This window comes from Colletotrichum higginsianum, chromosome 3, assembly GCF_001672515.1.
Source record: "Colletotrichum higginsianum IMI 349063 chromosome 3, whole genome shotgun sequence".
Lineage (NCBI taxonomy): Eukaryota > Fungi > Ascomycota > Sordariomycetes > Glomerellales > Glomerellaceae > Colletotrichum > Colletotrichum higginsianum.
In genome coordinates, this window is record NC_030956.1 from 1,128,011 (window position 1) to 1,153,418 (window position 25,408).

The 25,408-nt window shown below is 54.2% G+C and overlaps 5 protein-coding genes across 5 annotated transcripts; all 5 read left to right on the forward strand.

The window, feature by feature from the left end:
• Nucleotides 1-2,161: 2,161 nt before the first annotated feature.
• CH63R_03900 (uncharacterized protein) lies at nt 2,162-4,104 on the forward strand (the record flags this gene model as incomplete). The annotated part of the gene is made up of 4 exons (XM_018298875.1): nt 2,162-2,201; nt 2,291-3,585; nt 3,642-3,841; nt 3,927-4,104. The coding sequence occupies 4 exons, from the start codon at nt 2,162-2,164 to the stop codon at nt 4,102-4,104; spliced, it is 1,713 nt and encodes a 570-aa protein (XP_018160121.1).
• Nucleotides 4,105-7,923: 3,819 nt separating this feature from the next.
• On the forward strand, nt 7,924-9,657 carry CH63R_03901 (CFEM domain-containing protein; the record flags this gene model as incomplete). Its single annotated transcript, XM_018298876.1, has 5 exons — nt 7,924-8,007; nt 8,085-8,465; nt 8,531-9,084; nt 9,145-9,212; nt 9,272-9,657. 5 exons carry the CDS (start codon nt 7,924-7,926, stop codon nt 9,655-9,657), a joined length of 1,473 nt encoding a protein of 490 aa, XP_018160122.1.
• Nucleotides 9,658-12,117: 2,460 nt separating this feature from the next.
• CH63R_03902 (Peptidase family M13) lies at nt 12,118-14,604 on the forward strand (the record flags this gene model as incomplete). The annotated part of the gene is made up of 5 exons (XM_018298877.1): nt 12,118-12,277; nt 12,331-12,599; nt 12,655-13,164; nt 13,219-13,500; nt 13,552-14,604. The coding sequence occupies 5 exons, from the start codon at nt 12,118-12,120 to the stop codon at nt 14,602-14,604; spliced, it is 2,274 nt and encodes a 757-aa protein (XP_018160123.1).
• Nucleotides 14,605-21,348: 6,744 nt separating this feature from the next.
• CH63R_03903 (uncharacterized protein) lies at nt 21,349-21,851 on the forward strand (the record flags this gene model as incomplete). Its single annotated transcript, XM_018298878.1, has 2 exons — nt 21,349-21,540; nt 21,597-21,851. 2 exons carry the CDS (start codon nt 21,349-21,351, stop codon nt 21,849-21,851), a joined length of 447 nt encoding a protein of 148 aa, XP_018160124.1.
• Nucleotides 21,852-23,538: 1,687 nt separating this feature from the next.
• On the forward strand, nt 23,539-24,903 carry CH63R_03904 (C4-dicarboxylate transporter/malic acid transporter; the record flags this gene model as incomplete). The annotated part of the gene is made up of 1 exon (XM_018298879.1): nt 23,539-24,903. One exon carries the CDS (start codon nt 23,539-23,541, stop codon nt 24,901-24,903), a length of 1,365 nt encoding a protein of 454 aa, XP_018160125.1.
• Nucleotides 24,904-25,408: the final 505 nt, after the last annotated feature.

Genomic DNA, 25,408 nt, shown 5'->3' on the forward strand with positions numbered 1-25,408 from the left:
GCTGCAGTTGTTAAGGCAGCACAGAAGCTGAGAGGTTTGTGTGAATGGGCCTCTGGTCTTAAATCTTGATTTGAATAATAACCCGTGGGCGGGTTTGCCTGAATGCCAGGGGATTCGAATGAACCCGGCCTTGGTCCGGAATGTTCTACCCTATGTTAACACATGTATCAAGTATGAAACTTTCTTTCAGTTGTCACGTCCGCTTCTGGGACAATCGAAGAAAGGAAACATGAAGAAAAATTGTATAATTCAATTTGACACAAGAGCTTCTAGACTCATAGTGCAAGCTCAACCCAGCCCTTGACTGACGTCTGTGTCTCTGATTTCGCTTTTAACTACAAACCAAAGCTTTCGATAGCAGGCTTTGGCACTCAACACTCACAGCTTGTGGCTGAATCAGATTGCTGTTCAATACCTACCTGAGTTTTATCTATTGAAACTCCAACAACAGGACTCCTGTCTTACACCGTCCTATACAGTTGAACTTGAGAAGACAAAGGAAATGGGGCAAAATCTGCCTTGACTCGTCGAAAAGGATAGAATTGCAAACAAAAGCAATACTTAATGATCTCATTTACCTGCAGTTGTGACCTGAAACAACGTGAACCAGCTGGGGTTGGGTTGAATCCTAGCCTGCGTAGCAACTGCAGAACATTCCATTTGATTATTCTTTACATGAGTATTGATGAGGTTGCCTCAGCTGGGCCAAGCGAAACCCAGAGGCAAAAGGTCCTTGATCAGGTGACACATGCTATAGCTTGCCTAGTCAAACAGGCCATCTCAACAAGATAAACCAAATGTTCATAATTCACAAGACCGAAGAATGGAAAGGCGGCCAGAAATGAAATGTAAGTCTAATATGTTGGGATGGAAGACGAGCATACGTGCCGAAACGCCCTCGGTTATCTTGACATGACAGACAGGTAATCATGATCGAAATTATTGAGCCAATCAGCCGCCAAGGACGATCCATTTAAAGAGTTCAAGTCCCTCCTATTTACTACAGCAGGTGGCGGTTGGCGCCGTTCATCCCTTTGCCAATTATCGCCACCGAAACTGCCAGGATCTCAGTGGTGCGAGACGAGTTCTTAGCTGGGCTGCAGCCAACGGATTCGATAGGGAATTACAGAGTACTCTGCAGGCGGAGGCGAATCTCATCATTCCCCGAGCTCAACCGAGACGCGCAGACATACCGTTCCGCTTTAATAAAAGACTTGTGCTCCGCAACTGAGCAGCCAGCCGCCTCCTCTTCTCCACAATCCCGACGCGTCGGTGACGATGTCGAGCCAGATGTCGTCTGTGGGTATCGACTCGCGACGACATCCCGGTCTAGCACCCGGAGGCTAGGCCACAACCAGAAAGAGGGGCGTAGGATCGATCGGACGAAGAACGAAACCCCCTCCTCCCTCCATCCCTTTCTCTCTCTCGGACACTCCTCGCGTTGCGTCCCAACGGCTGTCGGTTGGGTCGGCGTCACTGCGAGACAGTTCGAGAACCGTGCCCCGGACTCACTCTCCGGAGCGATGTTTCGCAGTCCAGACCAACCGAAGTTTGGGCCCTTCGAGACTCTTGATTGGGTTAATTCCGTGGTCTCAAAGAACGTCTCCCCGGGATCAACATCGTTGAGAACAGGAAACACCGCCATGGTATGTCATAACAGACATCATGGGCGGCGGAGAAGACAGGCTAGTGGCTTCGCGAGGGAGAGCAGCAGCCGGCAATAGATGGGCAGAAGAATAGAAGAAGCAAGGGCAACACCCTCCGGCGCCCCCTATCATCGTGCGTCGGCCGTGCATGCGGGCTCCCAAAGTGTGGCGGGTGTTTCTGGGGTCGATTGGTGTCTCGCATAACCCATCTTTCGGTCTAAACCTATCAGACCCCGGGACAACCCCAGACTCGACGTCACAGACCGAGGACGCACGTCAGCCCTCACACCACCTCCTCATCGATTCTCTGATCGACGTCATCGCCGCCAGCTGCTACGGAGCTTGTTGGTGTGCGGGAGGTATGATATGTATATAGCGCAAGAGTACAAGCCACACTTGAGCGTGTCTCCCATTTTGACAATTCAACTCGGATTTTCGAACTTTTTGATCCCATCGCGGTTGTATATTGTAACCAAAAATCTGAAGACCAAAAAAGTTTCATTACAGCTGTCAATATGTCATCATCGGTAAAGCATCACAGTGCTCCGTTGGAAGGTAAGACACCATCTGTTGTGTCGTGGTTCTGCCCTGCGTTGGGGGCGAGTCTAGAAGTATGCATCAGCGACTAATACGGTCTCCTCCAGCCTCAACCCCACACAAGTCGTCCGCTACCAAGAAGGCGGCGACGCCAGCCAAGGTCGACGAACGTAAGGCACATGCCACCCCGAAGAAGGAATCGGCTTCGGCCGCTGCGAAAGAGAAGACGACGCCAGTAACGAAGAAGATCTCTTCGTCAACATCCAAGCCGGCCGCTTCCGCCACCAAGACACCTACGTCTGCCTCGAAGACGGCCTCGTCGAAGGCCAAGCCTACCACATCCAGTGCACACAAGACAGCTTCGCAAGCTTCCAAGCCCGTCAAGTCCTCATCACACACTGCACAGAAGGCGACGAGCGGGAGCAGCGGTGCCGACATCATCAAGAGACTTCAGGAGAAGAAGAACCCACAATATTCCGAGACGACTGGCTCGGACATTGTCAAGAGGATCCAAGCAAGAAAGGCCGCGGCGGCCAAGGCGGAGGCTGCACCGTCCAAGGCCGAGACCACGGTGAAGAAGACGGCATCGACAGCCAAGCCGTCAACACAATCCGCATCCGTACCTAGAACTTCAGCCAGTGCCCCCAAGTCGGCACCGGCCCCCGCGAAGCAGCCGGTCAAGCCCGCGGTGATCCCGGCTCCGGTTCTGAGAAGCGTACCAGCTGCCAACCCTACGCCGGCGAAGACGTCTTCTGCCCCGGCCCCTAAGAAAGAGAAGGTGTACGCCCCTGGCGCCCTGGTGCCGACTGCGGAGCTTGAGGCGAAGCGTGCAAAGGCCGCTGCTACCAAGAACGCGGGTCCCAAGGAGAAGAACTACCACCCGAGCGCCCTCTTGCCTACGCATGAGCTCGAGGCCAAGCGCGCCGCGAAGAAGTCGGGCCAGACTGGCGGGCCTGTTGGCCAGGTTACCGACACCGTCGGCAAGACCGTTGGAGGCGTCACCCGGACCGCCGGAGGCGTTGTTGGCGGGGCCGGCAAGACTGTCGGTGGTGTTGGCAAGACTGCCGGGGGAGTTGTCGATGGAGTCGGCAAGTCCGCCGGCGGCACCGTCAACAACCTGGGTAAGACTGTCGGTGGTGTTACCGGAGGTGTCGGCAAGCAGGTCGGTGACACCGTCGGTGGTCCGCTCGGCAAGGGCGTTAGTGGCGCTACGGACGGGCTCGGAAAGACTGTCGGCGGTGCTACCAGCGGCGTCGGCAACACGCTCGGGGCTGCTACTGGAGGTCTTGGAAAGACTCTTGGTGACACCACTGGTGCGCTCGGAAGGGGTGATGTTATGGGCACCGTCGGCGGAGCCACTGCTGGAGTCGGTAACACCGTTGGAGGTGTTGGAAAGGGATTGGTAAGTGCCCCTCTGAGGCTATACACAGAGAATGCTCGACTAATGAAGTTGCGTAGGGCGACACTGTTGGCGGCACTCTTGGAGGTGTTGGTGACACGGTCGGTGGACCCGTCGGAGGCATTGTCGGCGGCGTCGGCAAGGGCGCCGGCGATGCTGTCACTGGTATCACAGGTGGCCTAGGCAAGGGCGTTGGCAAACTCGGCAAGGGAGATGTCCTCGGCGGCGTCGGTGATGTTGTCGGAGGCGTTGGCGACGGGTAAGCATATCTTTTTTTACATGTTTCACGAATGTGCAAACGTCCCCTCGCATCGGAAGAACCCGTATGGCTAACTTTATGGCAGAGTCGGAGGCCTTCTTGGAGGTGTACTCGGCGGTGTTGGCGGAGGAGGAAAAGACAACGGCGGTGGTCTCCTTGGTGGAGTTCTTGGAGGAGGCGGTGGCGATGAGAAAGAAGGAGGCGGTGGTGGAGGCCTTCTCGGAGGCGGAGGAGGAAAGGGAGGTGGTTTGTTGGGATTGTGAAACGGCCACGCCCTGTTGATGTATTGATAGCTGTAAGTGGATAATGACTTTGTTGCGAATGAAATTGTCATGAGCAAATTCTTGGGGTTTTCCCTTGCGTAGTATCATCATCACCATACCTTCAAATTTGGCCTCTCGTTACCATTATGTAAAATGGCCGCTCTTCTCGAGTCAAACGCCTGTTCACTGTGATCAGTGTCCACGTACTTATCAAGACATGTGAATATCCCCTTATGTTACTGTTACTGGTCAAGGTTGTGGCCCGCTGTCTCATGCCGATGTTTCAGCATGATGTTCTTGAGAATGGCTTCGAATCCTTAGCCAGACCGGCTTAACCAACATTTTTCAATCTGTTGTGCTCGTGACGGTCATGAAGTCTAATATCATGTACTCTATTGCGATTTGCTTCTCACCTCTGACTTGCTGTGCCTGATGGAGCGCTCGTTAATGCAGAGCAGCTGAGCCACATCAGCCAGAGAACGCTGAAAGCAACCTCGACCATATCTAAGCTACTTGTTCCCACCCTTCTCCGCTCCATCTCACCATCCCCCAACAATAGCTTCCGCTCTCTCCTTCGATGCACTCAACGCCATGGCCGCTGGTAGCTGTACTCTCTGCAAAGTCGTTGCCGACTGCGTAGAGAGTGAACACCGCACGAAGACATTGCCGAAAGGGAGGACGACTTGGACCTTTGATGACAAAGCCCCCGAATTCCCAAACTAGGAAGCAAGCGGCCAACGAGGGTGTTTGCGGTGCTCGTTCTTGTTTCTAATCCTACGCGACCGCTTCTAAACATCAGAACAACACCCGTCCGAAGGCCGAAAGCTTGTGATCCAGATACCCATGAACGGCAACATGTGGACTCTTAGACCAAGGCCCAAAGACCATAAACACATGCCTTCTACATTGAGGATAATGTACGATGACGGTAAAGCAGCCGGTCGTCGGTCGTCCGCATGACCCGGTTGATGCAAATCTCAAGTTGAACGCTGCTAGATTTCGATTCGACATCCTCCCTCGACATTCTTACACACTTTGCCTGAATTTTAGCCAAAAGCCAGCACCCAAACGACTCCAGAAATCAGTCAAAACAGAATCTGAGGCCCCAAACTCACGCAGAGTGGAAAGGCCTGGACCATGACATGTCATGAGACTGCTGGTGGCCGACACCAACCGTGAGCAACTTTCGACGGTGAACGGCCATCTAACAAAGAACAACATACAGTCTCTCGTCATGAGCCATAAGGAACCTTGGAAATAGCAAAGTACATTTAGCCCAGACCTACCGGTTGGCCGCTTTCCAACTAGACGACGCTGCTTGACTGAAATGCCTAGATTTAAGGCTCGACGTCGTCGGCCAAGCGCGCGAGTCTGTCAAAGGAACCACCCACACTTTTCACCGGATCAGGAAAGCATCACCACATTAATATTTAATCGAAGGGACAATCATATACGTTGATTGGTTCGCAAATTTTGATCTTGCATTCGGTCACAGACAGTACTTCATCATAGAGAGCTACATGAGCCGGGTACAACCCTAGCTGGATCACGGTAACGAGGCCTCAAACGGTCTGGTCTAGAGCTTTAGGGTGATCCTGCTGTAGGTTAAGTCGAACCGAGGCAATTGTATTCGACATTCCCTTGGTTGTTACTCTTGTCCCTCGTCTCAGTGTGAAAGATACGCAGTCCTGAGACTAGACGCGTTGCATGTCGATGCCACGCCATGTGTCTTTTATAGAGAAGAACAGACAAGTACGAAGATTTCTGACGTGAAACAGAAAGAACAGTTGAAAAGCAATACGGAGGCCCGGCAGTTGATTACCCGCCAGACTCGTGGCACGGGGAGGGAGGGTTCTGGGCAAACGGTCGACAAAATCACGCGGCAGCATCTGGGGCGTAAGTCCAATTGCATGATCAATACGTGTAGTGTGGACTACCGAAAACATACACTATCTTCGTTACTGGTAAATTAAGTAGGGCGTTTCCGATGGCAGGCGCCCAGCCTCAGTTCAAAAGACCCAACCACGCCTTACTATCTCCAATTTGGCTTAGATGACATCCTGGACTTACCTCGGCACATTCAGGTACCCGAAACCGATGCTCGCCGTATCTGCCCCCGGCCATCTCCAGTAACGATGGGCCATGGTTGTTGGTGGGATCATGTTGAACGGAATCCGCCAAGACTCACTACACGTTTTCGGCCGGCTTTGGGAGGGGTGCCAGAAAAAGCAAGCAAAGTACGCTGTGATTTGCTCGGTCTCTTATCCGAGATGAGACATGAAAGCTGGTCTGTCGAGGATTTACATCTATCCAGGCATGTTTCGTCCATATCCGGGCAACATAGCCATCGTCTTGGCGGTCGAAGAATACTTGGCGACGCGGTGACGGCAACCTGGCAGGTCTCAAGAAAGCATCATACTTTCTCTGGCAACGAAGCGAGAAACATGACTTTTTGCCGTTTTGTCACTGGGGTCGACCTCATGGGCCTGGGAACGAGACTCGTGTCTACGCTGTCACGAAGGGAGGAAACTTGTCGTGAAGAGAAACTGTAAGCCGAGTGAGGCTGGCTGTCTATATCCTGCTGTCGAAAGCACCGCCATCATGCATTCTTTGAGCATGTCGTCAACTTGGAGGCGAAGGAAAACCCCAGAATCCCGAGGTTCTGGTTCAACGGCACTTCTAGGCGTCTCGTGGACGCCGCCTTTCCGCCAAGTAATATCACGGTCGTCACCGGGCCAAGATCCAGGGCGATGATGGCGAGAAATGAAGGACTGGCCCAGTGATGGTTAGTTAATACAAAATTCCACGTCTCGCAACGCGGGGATTTCTCAACCCCAACGCATTCCTTTCACTTCACAATCTCAAAGATGATCGTTAGCAGAATTCCTAGGGCTAGTTTCTGGCGCCACTAACGCCTTGGCCGAGACTAGACTCACAGTCCAGGGCTGCTTCTCGGCTGTACCCCTCGGTGCATTAGGTGCATAAAAAGGCGAAAGTCAAGCGTGGGGTTCGGGAAGCTCGAAGCATGCTTATGACGCATGCGGCCATAGGAGCCGAATCACCTGCTGCCCACCAAAAAGCGCCTTCTGAGCCACTCGGAGATCTTGTCGTGTTTGCTTGGCCGATTTCGGTGGCTCGACCGACTCCCAAAATGGATTCTGCAAGCTCCATCACCGATCCCCTTCGCCGGCTCAAGGGAGTTTCAGCCATACAACACGACAGCCACTTGGTCTTGGGAAGCGTACAGTACATACATGGCCAAGCACTGCAGAATCCATGGCCGAAGCAGGCCACGCGCGAGTCGGCTTCACCCCGGGAGACTGTGGCCTGGCGCCATACGGGGCGAGCCCTCTGGTCTTGGACGGTCTTGTCTTGGTCACATACTTTACCCAGGCTTCACCCAGGCAAACCAGGGATGCAGACAAGTAAGAGCAACGTGGGTTCCGTGAAAAGAGCGATTGGAAGACCAGGCGGAGGCAAGCCGGCGTGAAGAGCTCTAAGAGGGCTTTTCCGTATGTCCATGGGCCCATGGATCGGATCTGATCATTACAGCTCCAGTGGTCTGAGCCGGCTCAACCGCACGCGGCAAGCCACTTTGCCCTCTTCGGCGGTGGCTTACACGACATCGCCCCCGTCGGCGACGGCCGATCCGAGAAAGGCCTTTTCCATGCCTTTATTTCCTTACCCCCTTCCCTGGCTCTCGCACTTGCATGTAGTTTTTCTCTCTCTCTCCCTTCCCCCTCCTTCGAGCCGCCCTTACATTCCGTCATGGTTTGATCATTGCGAACTATCGATCCCCGCCCAGCGAACTCATTCACAATGAAGCCCTATCTCTGGGCCCTTTCCTTCTTATCCTGCCTAACGCTGGTGTGCGGCCTCTACGACGATGTCCCGGACTGTGCTGTCAGTCTAAGCCCTTATGCTCTTGCTGTCATCACCGTGTTCGAACATGTAGGCTGACCCGAACGGCCATCGTCTAGCTACCATGTCTATTCGAGCCCCTCGACTACACGCCATGCGAATTCTCCAATTCAACGTGTCTATGCGAAGACATGAAATACAACATGGCCGTGGTCCACTGCGTCCGAGTTCAATGTAGCGTGGAACAAGCGTTGCGTAGGATATTCACCCTTCGGTCATTTTTGAGGTGGTGGCAAGGACTAACAGCGCCGTTGATAGTCACGAAGAACCGAACCTGGCAGGACTGCGGATTCAACTACCACGACGAAAGCGCCACGATCTCCTGGGTTCCCATTTTCCTCTTCGGCGTCGTCACACTCTTCTTCGTCGGACGGCTGACTACGAAATGGATGGGGCTCTCGACATGGGGATGGGATGACTGGACGATTGTGTTTGCATATGTACGTCGGTTTGGTGATCTTCTGATGACGATTGGCTGTATGCATGGCTGACAACGGACAAACAGATTATGATGATTGCATTCTTGGTTGCAACTGTGTTGGGAAGACGTTTTGGGTTCGGGAAAGACATATGGACGCTCACCGTGGAACAAATCACTGCATTCATCAAAGTAAGAAAAGACTTCACAGCACCCGACGGTGCGGTCGACATCGCTGACCAAGCATCACAGGGGTTCTTCGCCTTCGAGATTTTGTACTTCGTGACGCTTGCCGTCATCAAAGCCTCGATCCTGTGTCTCTACCTGCGCATCTTCGGCGCCATCACGGAGACGTTCCGCCAGGTCCTCTGGGGTACGCAGATCTTCAACATCGCCGTCTGCGTCACCTTCATCGTCGTCAACCTCAACCAGTGTAAGCCTCTGAGCTACTTCTGGCACGGGTGGGACGGCAAACATCCCGGGTACTGCATTAACCTGTCGGCCATGACGCTCTCGCATGCCGTCTTGAACATCGCCATCGACGTTTGGATGCTGGTTCTTCCGGCGACGCAGATTTACAAGCTCAACCTGCAGAAAAGGCAAAAAGCAGGCATCATGATGATGTTTGGCGTTGGTATCTTGTGAGTCCAATTCCCCCTATTTCTCCAAGCTGTTGGGCTTGGGTCTAACAAAGGTACCAGTATCACGATTGTCAGCGCAATACGCTTAAGAAGCGTATCTGTCTTCAACAAATCATGGAACCCGACTTGTAAGCACCAACCTCAACTTTCCCATGGATGTCGTGTTTGACTGACGGGATTTCTCCAGATGACTTCTTTGGCCTCGCGCTGTGGTCACACATCGAGCTGTGTGTGGGCATGATCGTTGCGTGTATGCCGGCAGCCCGCTCGCTGGCCAGACGCCTCTTCCCCGAACTGCTTTACGTCACCAACATGTCGACGAGGAGAGGGTCGACCAGGGCGTCGGGCAACGTCAAGATCGTCTCGCAGGACATCGCCACAATCCACATCGACGACTTTCCAGAAAGCTCCATAGCGAATTCGAGACAGAAAGATTCCGTCGGCACCCTGACGCCGGACCGGGTGCCCTTGAGGCGGCTGACGACCAGCGACAGCTTGTTGGAGGTGACCAGCGAACCGAACTTCTCCTTGTTTGAAGGGTCCAACAAGGGCAGCAAGAGCAACGATTGGTGATTTGAAACTAAGGCATTGCGCAGGGAAAATGCGAATTCAGCGATGCGGACGACTGCGCAGGAACTTCGAGAAGCGTCGAACGAATACCCCTTTTTTATTGTGTTATGGCAGATTGATCTGTTCCTCTACCTCCTCTCCTAACATTTTGAGGGTTAAACTCTCTAATTACAAATATTTCATATATTTCAAACCCGCGCCGGTCTCTGATCCTGACCTGTACAATCTCCATCGAGCGAGAGGCCGCCGTTGCGCTGTTCACGACCCAGTCTCTCGCCTGCCCCTAAAAGAAGCGGACGCTGTCTCGCTGGATCATCGACAGGTTCAGGGTCGGTCCGAGGATTAGTCGAGTCCCAAGCCTACGGGTTGGTCTCAAACACTGGGACAGGTTCTGACATAGGATACGCATGATGACCGTTGGCCACTGTAATTTCACAGTCATCGAGAGGGTTGGGGAAGGAAAAAGGCCTCAATCGTTTCGTATCCTAAGAGGCTTGTTCAAATAAACGCCCGGAATTGGTGTGATAGCGTAGCTGTGATCGGGGATTTTCTGACTTAGGTGCCTCTGTGTATTTTCGCCGTAGATGGAGGTCGTAATCCTCCCTTTCAGCTCAATGCCCGCATGCTTTAGAGCATGGATAACTGCTTGTTGACCACGGTTGACAGGTGCCATCAGTCCCTGGTCACCAGCTTCCAGTTTAACGAGTTGATACTTATCCAACACAATCATATCATGCACTGCCAGTGCCATTGCCTGTTCGACTCATTGTACAACAGGCAGGGATGCGATTCGGGCAGCTTGTTGTCGGGTTTTCATCAAGCCTGTCTTCCATCAAGCCAACAAGCGTGGAAGCCGGTAGCCGCGATGACAACGATCAGGAGTCTGATGTCTGTCGTATCGTTCATCACTGGAGTGAGGTCCTTGTTTTGTAGGGTTTGTGGGGTCGTGGGATAGCGGCAGAGAGATTCATTCAACCGCCGTTAGTATTTGTATGTAGACTCCTTACCCGCAATTCAAACGTCCTAAATGTGAGCACATATTAGGGCAGACATCATTCGACAACACCCGTCATCACCGAGATTTCGTTCTTCCGACGCGGCCTCTTGACGGCAACTAAACCACACGTCTCATCAGAGATGCGTGACGTGCTGGAAGTTTCTTGTCCGGAGTAGCGCTTAAGCGATACAACATAAGCAAGCGGATAGTCAGGCTGGTCCTGGTCTCTCGGTGGTTGAAATCCACCTTGACATTGAAGGGATTGTTGCTATTAAGAGATAGTTCAATCTGTAATAAGTTATGAGCGTGGGATTTGGTACATGTTGGCGTCACATGCTCGTCTTTCAAAAGAGATCATATGCTCTCACATCATCGGCTCTTGGTGTGGTTGGTGGGTTGAGGAAGGAGGCATTCACAGCATAGCCATTTTTGGAAACCCAGAAAACTTGTTTTGAGTGTAAGGCAGCGTCAGGAAGAAAGTGAAGAACTTAGTACAAAACAGCCAGAAAACTCGGCAATTGTGAGGACGACAATCGTGATGTCGCAATCGACACCTCAACAAAGAGTCTCACGAAGCCTAGTGCATGATGGTCTCTAAAAAAGCAAAGTTCCCACCAACTCACTTAGCTCCAGGTGAGGTTCAAGATAGACCGCCACAGCAGCACCCACTATCAAGGGGGATTAGGGCTAAGTGTAGTAGCTTCTGGGCACAAGACAAAGATTTATGAGCAAGTTTTTTAGCTTAAAGTCGACTCCAATGACCCTTCGAAGACAGCTAGACGAGCTACTGCAGGAACAGAAGCATTTGGAGCAGGCACACCAGTTCAGCATTTGTAAGGCCCAGGGGTAAGGCCCAGGGGTATTCACGCGCGAGTATCGACGGACACAGGGCTACGGACAGGACTAAGAAAGAAAGTAAACCTTCAAAGTCGGGCGACAGGTGTTGACAGAGACGTCCTTCAATTTGTTGCAATGGGATGATGCAGGAGGAGTCTTGCAGCATGAAGTAAGATTGGAGAAGATTGAGGTGAGGACTTAGGTGAGAATGAGAGTGAGAGTGAGGAAGAGGTGAGAGAGGCCTGGAAAACAAGGTTGGATCTAGGCTTCAGTGACAGTGACAGAGTGCGGAGTTTCCCCAGAGCACAGGCGGTTCCAGAAATGCATGCTCTAAGCGAAAGGTACAAAGAAACCCTCCCAGTCTTGGCGAGTGAGCAAGTACCGCCGGCTGTGTCACCCCGCCAGCGCTCCGCATCAAAGCGTCATGGTGCGCGGAGCTCCAAGCTCCCCAAAGCTCCCAGAGCTCCGTCAGATCACCAATCCCTCTCCACTTCCTCCATCTCCCAAACCACCACCCATCCAGCCATTGCATCTCTTTCCGAACCACCATATCTCGACACTCAGCTGGCTGGGTCTACCTAGTCTTGTTACTCACTCACTCCAGCAGAGAGATAGCCGCCACCGTCGCCATGTCGGAGAAGGCGCCTCTCATCCCGGAGCAGCGTGTCGCCGACGACCGGTCATCATCGCGATGCCCGTACGCCCAACGGTGCTCCGCCGGAAGAGCCGTCGTCAAGGTCTTTGTCCTTGCTGCTGCTGCCGGATTTCTGTTTTACAACATCCCAAATGGTTGTGGTCCCTCGTGGAGTTCCATCACCGGTCGTTGACTGATGCTTGTGTAGCCCAGAATGACGTGGACGAGAGCAAGACCCCCGTTTGCATGACTCCGGCCTGCGTCCATGCCGCCTCCGAGATCCTTTATAACTTGTCGCCCGACTACAAGGAGCTCGACCCATGCACCGACTTCGAGGAGCTGGTGTGCGGTGGATGGAGGGACAGACACGACCTGCGTGCCGACCAGGGCGATGCCTTCACCGGCACCATTATGTCGGAGAACTCGGAGCTCCTACTTCGTCACATTCTCGAGACTCCTTACCCCAAGGACTCCCAGGTAACGCATACTCGCTCTGTACATGTGGGAAGACACCGTCTAATTGCCTCTTTAGCATTCATTCTTTTCGCCACTCCGGCTCGAAGCTACCGATAAGTCCGCCGACGAGCAGAACTTCGACAAGATGAAGGCCGCATACGATGCATGCGTGGACGAGGACAAGATCAAGAGCGTTGGCATTGAGCCTCTCGCCCAGATCCTTGACGATATCAAAAAGGTCTATCCCATCGAGGGTGCCTCTGCTGTCGACGCCACCCCGACCAAGGATGCCATCCTTCTTCTCGCTAGATACGGTGTCGACGCCCTTGTTGCGGCGGGCACCGGCGCGGACGACAGAGATCCGGATACGGTCGTGGTGTCTGTTGCCCCCCCGTGGAGCTTGGGGCTCCCCTCAAAGGAGCGATATGAGGACGACAAGCTCGTAGAGAAATACCGCGGCGTTGCTGTCGAAGTACTCGGCAACATCTTCCCCGACCAGAACAAGGACAACTTTGCCAAGGTCATCGATCTCGAGAAGCTGCTGGCGGCTGCTTCCCCGAGCACCGAAGAGCGTGAAGACGTCACCGTGAGTAGCAAGGCATGGCAGCGTTCGTCGATATGTCTACTGACACAAAAACAGAAATACTACAACCCTATGCTGATCGACGAGGCTTCTGCGCTCGCTCCTGAGATCGAGCTGACGGCGCTGATTCACGAGCTGTCCCCCGAAGGCTTCATTGTGGAGCGCGTCATTGTCACGGCACCAAAGTACATGTCGGAGTTGTCCACAATTCTCTCCGGAACCGACAAGGAGGTCATCCAAAACTACTTTCTCTGGAAGGCCATCCAGTCCTTCTCGTCTTACGTCGATGCCGACGCCGTCAAGCCCTACAGGCGCTTCGTCAATGAGCTTGCTGGAAAGGTTGGACTCTTCGATTCCCCTTCTCAAGGATTTCGATGCTAATCATTGCAGGACCCCGAATCCGCTCCCGAGAGATGGCGAACCTGTGTCGGCCACGTCGACGACGGCTTAGGCTGGATTCTAAGCCGCTTCTTCGTCGAGAAGGCCTTCTCTGCCGAAGCCAAGAAGTTTGGTGACACCATTATCACCGACATCAAGACGGAGTTCACCAAGAAGCTCAAGGCCGCCAAGTGGATGGACAAAGAAACCACAGCAAAGGCGGTTGACAAAGTTCATAACATCGTCCAGAAGATTGGCTACCCGACCAAGAGCCCCGATATCATGGACCCTCCCAGCCTCAGCGACTTCTACAGCTCGGTCAACGTCAGCTCCGAGACCTTCTTCGAGAACGCCCTCACCGTCCGCAAGTTCGCCGTCGGATACGAATGGTCGGCTCTCGGGAAGCCTGTTGATCGTGAGCAGTGGGATATGACCGTCCCTACTGTGAATGCCTACTACAACCCGCCGGGCAACGAAATCGTCTTCCCTGCCGGAATCATGCAGTTCCCCGTCTTCGACGTCGAAGTCCCCGCCTATATGTCATACGGTGCCTTTGGCTCTGTTGCCGGACACGAGCTGAGCCACGCCTTCGACTCGACCGGCCGCCACTTTGATCAAAACGGCAACTACACAGACTGGTGGTCCGAGGACACCGTTAAGGCCTTCAAGGAGAAAGCCGAGTGCTTTGTCGATCAGTACCACAACTTCACCGTCCCGGGGCCGGACGACAAGCCCCTTCACGTGAATGGGCGCCTTACTCTTGGTGAGAACCTTGCCGACGCCGGCGGCCTCTCGGCCTCGTACCAAGCCTGGAAGCGCCGCGCACACAAGCACCCTAACAAGGACCTCCCGGGCCTGGAACACTTCACGCAGGATCAGCTCTTCTTCGTTACCTACTCCAACTGGTGGTGTGGCAAGTCGCGCAAGGACACTGCCATCAACAGGATCTATACTGATCCTCATGCGCCCAAGTGGGCTCGCATCCTTGGCACTATGGCCAACAGTCGGGAGTTCAAGGAGAGCTTCCAGTGCAAGGACAAGAAGCCGACCTGCGAGCTTTGGTAATTGTATTCAAGTGGGCCGTCGAGTTGGCGGTATGAGCGTGAAGCGCGTTGGATGTATAGTATGTATGTACGGCACATCTCAGAATGAAGTCACTACTGGATATGATTCAGAGGCAGTTGATCTTGAGACAGCCTTCTTTTCAGAGTGACACAGTTTGACCCTGTACCTAGGTGCCATTCTGTTTTTTGACATGTTGATGGTAGACATTAGGTGTGTACGTCGTAAGTATAGGTCTACTGGTCTAAGTCTGTTGATCAGTGACGCAAGATTCAGGTTCAGCAACTGCGTCCACTAATCCTTCGACATCTGTCATTCGAGCCTCCATAAAAAGACACCGATCGACATCGTGGTCGCTTCCTGGCTAGGCCCAACCTCGGCGGCTAGCAAACCGGGCCTACGTCAGAGCCCACGAAGATCTGGCCCCTGGGTATCCAGTTGTGGTTTAGGCCGTCATCGCTGTCTTGATGTCAGACACCAAGCCCCGTTGCCCGATATAGCTTCTTCCCCTGGATGCAATTAATCAACTAGCAGTCCAGTGAGCAGGAAGATGTGGAAACACGGGCAAGATGACAAATTGTGCGGCAAGCCGCGATATCCGCAACCGCCTCAACAGCCCGCTCGAGAGATTACAGAAGTCACATAATTGGTTCTGTAAGAACTGGCCAAAGCTACGTTGAACGGCTATATTGCTCCCAAGTTTAGAGTAGTGAGTGTCACCTTTTGTGAGGGTTGTATCGGTTTCCAAACTGCCAGAGGTTGCTTCAATATTCTCATCCAATCTATTCGAGACTCCTATGTTTAGGTTAATATTACTAGCCAGAGAGAGAGTTGTTGGCTCGAAACGTCGACCGGAGTGGGTTTGTGACTCTTCAATACCATTGCCTCGGGGGATAAACTCACCCAGATCCGTGGCCTCCCGAGAAATTGTCGTAGATTCCTTTTTTCTTCTTCTCGTTGCGATATCTTTGCTGCCTTGTCAATCATTGAGTGAGTCAGTAATGCTCGGTGGTCTTGAAATAGCTGCGACTGTTGAGTGTTCCAACCACTCCACCAGAGAAAGGTACCAAAGCATGCCGGTGTTGACGCAATGGTTCACGGGCAGGTCTCGCCCTGTGATTCCCTCATGCGGGCTTATCTACCGTCAGAACGGCCAGAGCCAATAATAACCCGGAGGTGAAACACTTGCACTTGACAGGTTCGCGGGCCGCCGTGTGGATCGGGGTGTACAGGTATTTGTGTGAGAGAGAGATCCAGACTTGTGGAGTTCCGGGTACCTGAGTTGAGCTCTCTATCCAGCCTCTCCTTGAGACAAGCCCCAGACCGGGGGTCCCTGTTTCGAAAGTGTCGAGGGGCGGGATTTTTTCTCTCTCTCTCTCTCTCTCTCTCTCTCTCTCTCTCTCTCTTCAAGTTTCTAAATTTGACTTTCGCCGGACTGTAGCAGTTGGTTGAGTAATTCCTAAATTTTGAAGAAGGAAAAAAAAAAAACAAGGGGGGGGATGCGTTTAGTTGTCGGAGGTGTTGCCTTTCTGTAAACCGTTCTTGGGCCTCTTTCTCCGCCGCGGTAATGGACACAAGACTCGGTAGTCGACAATTGGGAAAAGGAAACGTCATGAGTATTCATTCACATTGCCCCCAAGGCTTTTAGAACAAGGTTCGACTCCAGTGAGCCCTCGTCATCGACGGATCCTCTCCCATACAGGTAGCTGGCAATCGCCAAGCCCTCCTCGGTGTAAGTCGTACTAGGTGCCACCCGGCATACACGATTGTGGCACAGCAGCCCACGCAGGTCCCACGACTGCGAGTTAAGAAACTTAAGCTTTGCTGGAATGGCACCAATGGACGATGTTCGCGTTTCTCGTGCCCCGTGCCGGATTTTCTATTGGAGGCATCGATGGAATGTCGAGCGTGATCTCGAAGTCTATGACAGCACGCCCCAAGCGTCGGCTGGGGCGCGTTGACGGCCATGCCGGCGAGAGTTACACCGGTATCGCGGCATGTTTCTTCTTACCGGTGGATTGAGGCTCGTCCAGCACTCGTTTTTCAGTTGGGACTGCGTCGCATCAAGATGAGACCAGACGCCCATGTTCGGCGTGGTGGCGACCGGGATAGATTGATGAAGGGCCCGGCCGGCCGAGAAGAAACCGGACACGGCGGCCATTGGGGCCCGTTATACAGCGGCTGCCTCGAAAGATTCCAAGGGGGGGGGGGGGGGGGGCGAGGAGCGTTAGGCTAACGGCCAGCTGTCCCGGAACCTTAGATCAATGACTCGAAGGCGGTCCCGTTGGCTTCTGGAACCGCCGGAGGAAGCCCGTCGGAAGACACGCCGGGCCAGGTCCGCGTCAGGCTCCGTGCACCAAGGGAGGGATGATGGCTTCCAGGATGATGGAAGATTGGCATGGGAAGCTGGGTGACTGGGAGGAACGATTGCGTCGACGAACTTGACTCGTGGGGGGGCACCATCGGGCAGCAAGTGAGTGGGTAGAGCCGTCAGCCTGGCTGGGCTTTTTTTATCCCTTTTTTTCCTTCTCTTCTTTTTTCAATACCCGGTCCAAGGAACCGAATTTCTCCTTATTTCTTCAGGGATCTTATCTTTTGAGATTGCATCGTCAAACTTGGGACACTTGCGAACCAAGGAACAGAAAAAGAAGAAAGATTGCCTGCCCGATCGATTCGGGGCTTTTCGGAGGACATCCATCTCGGCCCAACGTTCGGCGGTACGCTGCTTCGTTGGGTGCTTCATGTTTGCCAACGGACCCAGCACGGCCGTGTGATGCTGGTGTTATGAGCCGGGGGGGAGGGGGGGATGGAATTCTTTGATTTGTTGCTATGATGATGATGCATGGATTCGCTTTGATCTACGAGTAAGTTTATTAAAATCTCGCCGACTAGCGGTAGGGCATCCGGCATCCCGCGGTGGCAGGTTCGTGTCACGGCGTCCGTTGGCCGGTGGAAGCCAGGGGCCGAGAGAAGACAGAACAGAGAGCAGGAGGGAGACACGCTTAGGCAGGTTCTAACTTGTTACGGCGGCGGCGGGATGATTTGCAACTGTGCTTGTCTTGTGGCAGGTCGATACAGGGTTGATATCTGCCAAGAAGAAGAGGCTCCATCAATAGAACTTTGGCAAGGTCCACTGAGAATGGCACGGTGTAGACGCAGCGAGTACACATCCCCTGGGGGAGGGGGGGGGGATTATGGATGGAGTACGATGAATCAAGAGAGACATCGGGCTGATGAACCGGCCGGGTCGGAAATAGGATCGGGGGACGCATGCGGCACTCTCTTCACGTCGTCACTTGGGCGGCAACGGTCTCATCTTGATGGTGGTTCGCAACGAAGGCGGGCCCGAGACTCGTGCAACGGCTACCACATGGTGTTTCTTCTCGTTTCTCCTTGGTCGCTACGCAAGTCTCGAGTCTAGCGAGCGGGTTGAGGGTCTTGCCAAGAGGCTTGCGGGCCATCCACTGCCACGACGGGGAAGGCAATGCAGCCTCTCCGGTGTGAATCTCTCTTCTGTTTTTCTCCTCCAACCCTCATCAAGACCCGGAGAGAGAGAGAGAGAGAGCAGTGAAGGAAGTGATGAGGTGTGAGGTGGCAGTGGGCGGTGCATCTCTTGGCGGTGGATGCGGCTTTGCCAAATGCTTATCGTTGACGCTTGCGCGCATCGAGGCACACGCCCTTGGCAGATGTGGCGGCGCAAGAGAGAAGTGATAGACATGGCCCTGCAGGCTAGCTCTGCATTGCGCCGTTGAGATTGATGAGGGCTTTCCTGCTTGGCGGCTCGGCGGTCGATCATGTCGCCAAGAGGTTAGAAGAGCGAGATAGCGAGAGAGAAAAAGAGCGAGAGAGAGAGAGAGAGAAAGGGAAGAGAAGACAGAGAGAAAGAGATGCAGAGAGAGAAGCAGAGAAACGCAGAGAGAGACACAGAGAGAGGAGAGAGATGGAGAGAGACATCGGTAGAGAGATGGGAGATAGTCCGTCGGACAGAGAGATTGCGGATGCGCGCTCTCACCGGTACCCTATTGAAAAGTCTGGAAGCTACGGCAGCGAGCCAAGGGCATAGGGAAATGGGACATCATCGGTGAAGTCACACTAGCTGGCTGGCGGTTTTACCTGCCAATCTTCGCTAGAGGCTCACTAGGCCAGCAGGCCCGTTGTGCTCTCAACCCCTGCCTCTTGCAAACGAACGGGTGGCCGTGGATAGTTCGTGATGCGTCATCTTGGCTCCCCGTTCCCGAAAGCTCCAGTGGGTGCGTCGACGGACAAGTAGAAACGCTGATCAATGCCTGTTTCTTCCGTTGGTCTGTTTGGAAACACGGGTGGTGGTGTTATCCCACTCGACACCGGAAGAAAACAGGAGCCAAAAGAAGAAAAAGAAAGAATGAAAAAAAAAGCACCAGAATAGAAACGGGCGGGCTGTGGAGGTGGGTTCTTGTACGTTTTGCATCCTAGACGCGCCAGTCTAGCGTGCAGTTGTTCTGCTGCTGCGGGTTGTCTCAACTCGGGTGTTTTCTGAGCTGCGGCTACCGAGCCATTGTGTGGTTGTAGTTGCGTCAAGCAAGCCTCATGCTGCCTTCGTCAAAGAGGAGGCTCAGTGCTAGTGGTTCTGCAAGGGGAGAGGGGGTGGTGGGGGTCAAGCAAGGCACTACTTGTGTTTTGTAGCCGTACACATGGTGCAACAAGCCAAATAGGTCGTCTTCTTGATACCCAGTGATAGTCTGAAAAGACGGCGGGAGGATGCCGGCCACGTTATGTGGCGGCCGTCCGTGTGTGTGTGTGCATGTTCGTGCTTTGGTCACTGTTGACTGACCTGACGATTTGCAATCATGACAACTTGGTTGACGGGATTTAGACTCGTAGGGGCACGGCTCTTTGAGAATCCAAGCAGTCGATCAGCGACATCAGCAGAAATCTTCCGCGGTAGTGTGCGGTAGGCCGTCTGCTCAAGCCTTGGCCTATATCCAAGCTGTCAAAGTCCCCATCTGCCCATCAGTGTACTTGATCCGCGAGGGACAAAGGGCCCCCCCCAAAAAGCCCAGGGGAAGAGAGCAGCCGCCCAAGGTGGCAATCCTTGGACGGGACGAGCGACCCTCTGTTTTGACTTTTGTTCCAATTTGGATGGGCGGGACGGCTGCGGACCCGACAGCGGGAGAAGCTTCCTAGCGGTCCAGGGGTGATGCTCCTTTGACACATCGTCCGGCATTTGGCAGCCAAGGTGTGGGAGAGTGAGAGTCGGGAGGTGGACGACCGTCTGTACGATGTATCTCTCTCAACCACCCTCTCTTCTGAATGCGCATCTGAGATCGAAATCCGATACAACTCCCCTGTGCCGGTTCCTCTTCACATGTCTGGCCGGCCAGAGCCGTGTTTCGCCCAGGTGGGTTCCGTCTCCTGAATCCCGTCGAAACCCGTGCCAGTTTACCAAAATAATCTGGCCTAGGGCTCCTTTGCTACAAACCCCCGGCGGCGTTCTGTGTCTTGTCTTTCTTTTCTTTCCCGGTCCCGACACATTTTCGTGTCCAGTGCAAGTGGAGAAGGCAAGAGGTGTCTACCTGTCTGTATGTCTGTCTTGTCTGTTGTCTATCTGTCCGTCTGCCTGTTTTGGTCAAAGGTTGAGCGCGTCTGTGGTGGCATCCGAGTTTTTTTTTTTTGGTTTCCATCCACAAAAAGCCCGATGGCTCAAGAGCATCCAAGTGAGGCGTAACCGCTGACATCTGCCTCCTTGGCGCAAAGGGAGAGAAAGAATGAGATTGAGCTTGTGCGCACGCGTACTTAGACCGCCAGACAGCCCAGACGAACGTATGGAGCACCTCATTTTCACGTCTTCAGGGGTGAAATTTCAAATGACAAGCCCAAGACTGTCTTGGCAGAGATACGCAGCCTCTCTTATCACGAACACTTCTTTTACTGCTGCTGCTGCGGCCAAGACGAGTTGAACACGAGCTGGCGGGAGTCCGATATATTGTCGAGAGCGGCTTGGGCTTGCTTGGCTTCCTCTTACTATCACACCCCTCTTCCCTTCACCCTCTTCCCTTCACCCTCTTCCGCCGTCCGCACCGCAGTGCACTGAGAGAGGCAAGGTGTTTTGCAAATCTTGCGGTGCGAATCCCGTCATCGCCCACGCCCCCACCCCTCCCCTCCCCTATCCCCCTTCTCACTCCCAGAACGTGTTTCGAGGTCCAAGAGGCGGGTCCTCCCATCTCTTGGCGGCCAGAGCTCAGATCGTGAAACGAATGTCCCGACTCGGACAGCCGGGGGGTGTCCCCCGTCCGCCACATCCACACTGAAGGCCACTCGTTCTCGCCCCTTTTGAGATTCTGTCTGTCTGTTTCCCATCTTTGCTGCATTTCTTTGCCGTGTGGGCGACAGAAGCGGGCGGATGGGCGGGCGGTCCCAGGCGCCATGGCGACTCGGACTGTGACGTGCGCGCGCGTGTCTCTGATGATGGGCCCCCCGAATCAATTCCCTTGGTCGGATGCCCGCTTGACTCCATGTCATACCGTAGACCTGCAAAGACGTATCGCGGCCCATATTAAGAAAGGTGCTCATGCATGGGCTATCAATACGTCAGCACCCATGCGTCTCAGAACCTATTCAGAGGGTGAGAGTGAAGATAAGAGCGAGAGTTTGCAGAGACAGCGTGTTGGTTAGTTGTTAACAGCACAGCACTGTTCAAGTGAGACTAGGTACTATGAGTTCGAATCGAAAGCGGGAGGGAAACTCCTGTAATGGGACGGTTGGCTAGCGATGATCCTCTCCCATTTCAAATCAGACATGCATGCCACTGGCATCTTACGCGTGGGTGATCGACGTCGAGATGGCCCCCATGGGCCATTGGCCATTAACCATTGGCCACTGGCCATTAACCATTGGCCACTGGCCATTGTTCAGATTAGGGAAACGTCGAGGAACGGATCAGAGAAGCAAGCCGGCATCAATGTGAGTGTGAAGCACGGCCGCCACACCACAGCAAAGCACATCACAGCACAGCACAGCACCGCAGCGAGGACGACGCGGCCTTGGTGTTTGTTCCCTGGCTGGCGGCGGCCCGATTGGCCATGACATACAGTCAGGTACATCCTTTCTACATTGAGGTTTTCATGCCTACTACGGATGCGCCGCCTCTCCCAGTCAATCCATCTCCCGCCGCCTGTCTGCCTCCCTCCTCTCCCGCTTGGCACGGCCACAACCGAACTGCCGTAAGATATATTTGTCCTCAGGACGTTGACGATCCAGGAGAAGCAGAGTGAATCCCTCCCCCCCCCCCTGGGCCTCAAAATACCTCGACCCTGGCCGCATGTTCTTTTCTCATCTTGATGTACATCAGTTGCCGCATCCGTCACCCCCGTCTGAGACATCCAGACGGTATACCGCACTTGGACGCTCTCTGCTCCATGGTACGCTGTGCAGTCCCAAGAGTGAGTGAGTAGTACCTGTAGCAGCATTCTTCAGCAACCACACCCCCCTCCCCTCCCCGGCCATGCATAACCCTCGCTCGACGCCTGCAGGGCCCATGACAGCCGACCCCTGACCTCGACATCCTTCCTCTTCTGGCGAACGGTTGTCGCCCAACTGGGTCCCTTCTCTCTCCCCCCCTCCCCGTATGCATGGCGCCGTGGGGGGTATGTCTTGGAAATCCCACCCCTTGAAGCCGGCAGCCACCCGTCGACATCCATCTCACAGAGCCTCATCAACGCACGCCGCAGCTGAAGGCTTGGCTTTAATCTCTAGTACTCGCAAGGCCCTCACCTCTCAACCACCAGGCCCAGCGTGGCCATACGTTAGTTACCGTGTGGCGGTATTGCCGCCGGGCCTTGGATCTTCACGCCGGTGGAGCCCTTTTTTCTTTCGTCAGTTCAAAGCGCATCCATCAAACCACAGCCCAAAGGATGGTTGGTCTTGGTTCATTCGGCCCTCTGGCGTGCATGTATCCTTATGCTTCTGCTTTCGAGCGGACCTCTCCGTCTTAACTTTCACCCAAATTTGGTATCGAGACGTAGAGACGTATGGACTTCTCGTACCGCACAGTTGTCGAAGGGTCAGTGTGAGCCTCGGAAACACCTGAAGGAGATAGACAGACAGGCAGGTAGACAGACAGATAACAGAGACGTAGACGCCCTCCCTCCCTTCTCTTCCTCCCCCTTGGATGATCCACTCGGTTTCCCAGTCTATTGAGACAAGGGTAGGGGAAAATAGACACAACACGCATCCACTCTTCTAGATACCGGACCGTCTCATACACGTACTCTCAACACACTCTACACATTATCTCTGGCTGTGGGCACTTTGGTTCCCTGCCTCTTACGGCACTTCACCCCCTGCTTCTCACTCACACACATACACACACACTGCACGTTCCCGTCTCCACCGGACTGATACCCTGTTTTTCTCAGCCTGTGTCTATTCTGAGAAACCCAAGCTTGGTCTGAAGATCCGGACTGCTGTGCTCTTGCTCGCACGCCCGCTCCAGTCAATGGAGATAGATATATCATCCTGCCCAAGACCGCAGATCTTAACATCCATCCCACCGGAGCTGGAATCCCCTTGTACAGCAAAAGCATCTTGTCCTTTTTTGGTTGGTTTTTTTTTTGGTTTGGTCTTTTCCCACAAATTTCATCATCGTCAACTCCCCAGTTTTTTCCACTCCTCCTCAGCCTCCTGGGCCACTTCACTTTGAGAACATATATCAGTCCCTGTCTTCCCCAGTTTCCACGCGTTTCGTTCGCTTTATCAAACATACCCAGCGCTCACTCGCAAAGCCGCTTTACCCGCCCACAGTCTCATCCACGAGCGAACGACTGATTCTCTGCGAGATTCAAACGTGCTTCTCCGGCCTCTCGCTTCGACTAGACATCTACACTACGGTGACGAGCAACTGGCTTCCATCGTCGAGAAGACGACAAAATTACACACACACACACAAACACAGTGTCCAAGATGGATCGCAGAGACCCAACAAGCTCGGCCTGGACCGAATCAGAGGTGTCGACACGCAAGAACTCGGCGGAATGGCAGACGTCAAGGCCAAACTCCCCCAAGCTGGCACCGCTGGATATGCAGTTCGACAAGGGCAAGGCGAATGAGACACACGGTTACGCCACGTCCATCACGCCCATCGTCGAGAAGGGCGCCGCGCCCGAACATGGCCACGACGGCCACGGAGCCGGCCACGTCGACATCAACGACCCGAACCGGCCGAGGATGGCCTTCAAGGCGCGCCTCCACCACTTCACATGGGCGTGGTTCACCCTCACCATGAGCACGGGGGGCCTCTCGCTCCTCATCTTCGCGCAGCCGCACCAGTTCCCCGGGCTGCGGCAGATCGGTACCGTCGTCTACGTCGTCAACATCATCCTCTTCGTCCTCGTCTGCTCCGCCATGCTCGCGAGGTTCTTCCTCTACCCGGGCGACATGAAGAGGTCGCTGACGCACGAGCGCGAGGGCTTCTTCTTCCCGACCTTCTTCCTGTCCATCGCCACGCTCATCACCAGCACGAACCGGTACGCCATCCCCGAGCACGACGAGACGCTCGTCTGGGCCATCCAGGTGGCCTTCTGGGGCTACCTCATCGTCACCCTCATGCTGGCCATCGGCCAGTACAGCTTCGTCTTCGCCAAGCACAACTTCGGCCTGCAGACCATGATGCCCACCTGGATCCTGCCCATCTTCCCCATCATGCTCACGGGCACCATCGCCTCCGTCATCGCCGACACCCAGCCCGAGATCGCCGCCGTGCCCATCGTCGTCGCCGGCCTCACCTGTCAGGGGCTCGGCCTGTCCGTCGCTGTCCTCATGTACGCCCACATGGTCGGCCGCCTCATGTCCGCCGGCCTGCCGAACCGCGAGCACCGCCCGGGTCTGTACATGAACGTCGGCCCGCCGGCCTTCACGGCGCTGGCCCTCATCGGCATGGCCAACGGCCTGCCCAACAACCTCGACCCGGACCGCGACGGCATCGTTATCGACGCCGGCATCATCCGGACCATCGCCCTCATGAGCGCCATCTTCCTCTGGGCCCTCGCCGCCTGGTGGTTCGGCATCGCCACCATCGCCGTCATCTCGTCGCCGCCCGTCTACTTTCACCTCGGCTGGTGGGCCATGGTCTTCCCCAACACGGGCTTCACGCTGGCCACCATCTCCATCGGCAACCAGCTCGGCAACGAGGGCGTGCTGTGGTTCGCCACGGGCATGAGCCTGTGCCTGCTCGGCGCCTACTTCTACGTCCTGTACAACCACGTCAGGGCCGTCATCGTCCAGGACATCATGTACACCATGAGGGACGAAGACTTTAACGACCACTAAAGGGGCAAGAGTGGAGTGGGAGAGAGAGTCTCCCCCCTTGGCCAGGTTGGGCTTCACTGTTCATGCTTCAAATGTTCATGGAACCGAGAACTCCAGGCCTGGGAGACATAAGAGAGGGAGAGAGCAAGAGAGAGACGGAGATGGTTATGGCAATATTTCCGCTCTGGCCGAGCGAAGTGGCGTTATCATTATTTGGGAGGGCTCGGGGGAATCAGCAGCATATCTTTCCATCGTCATCATCATCATCATCAGCGTGAGAAAAAGCGCGCGAATTCCAAATTGGATTATTCTGTTTTTCATTTCCTAGCTTTCCTTTTTCTTTTCCTTCAAATACCCTCCCACGGTCTCTACCTGGCTTTTTCCTTCCCCCTTTCTTTTTTAGCCCGCTCTTCATCCGTCTTCCATCAACAACATTGGACTCTTTTTCTCTCATGTACGAAACCCGAACTCATACATGTGCCATCAGACCAAAACACGAGGGCATTGGGCCTGGTTCTGTCACACT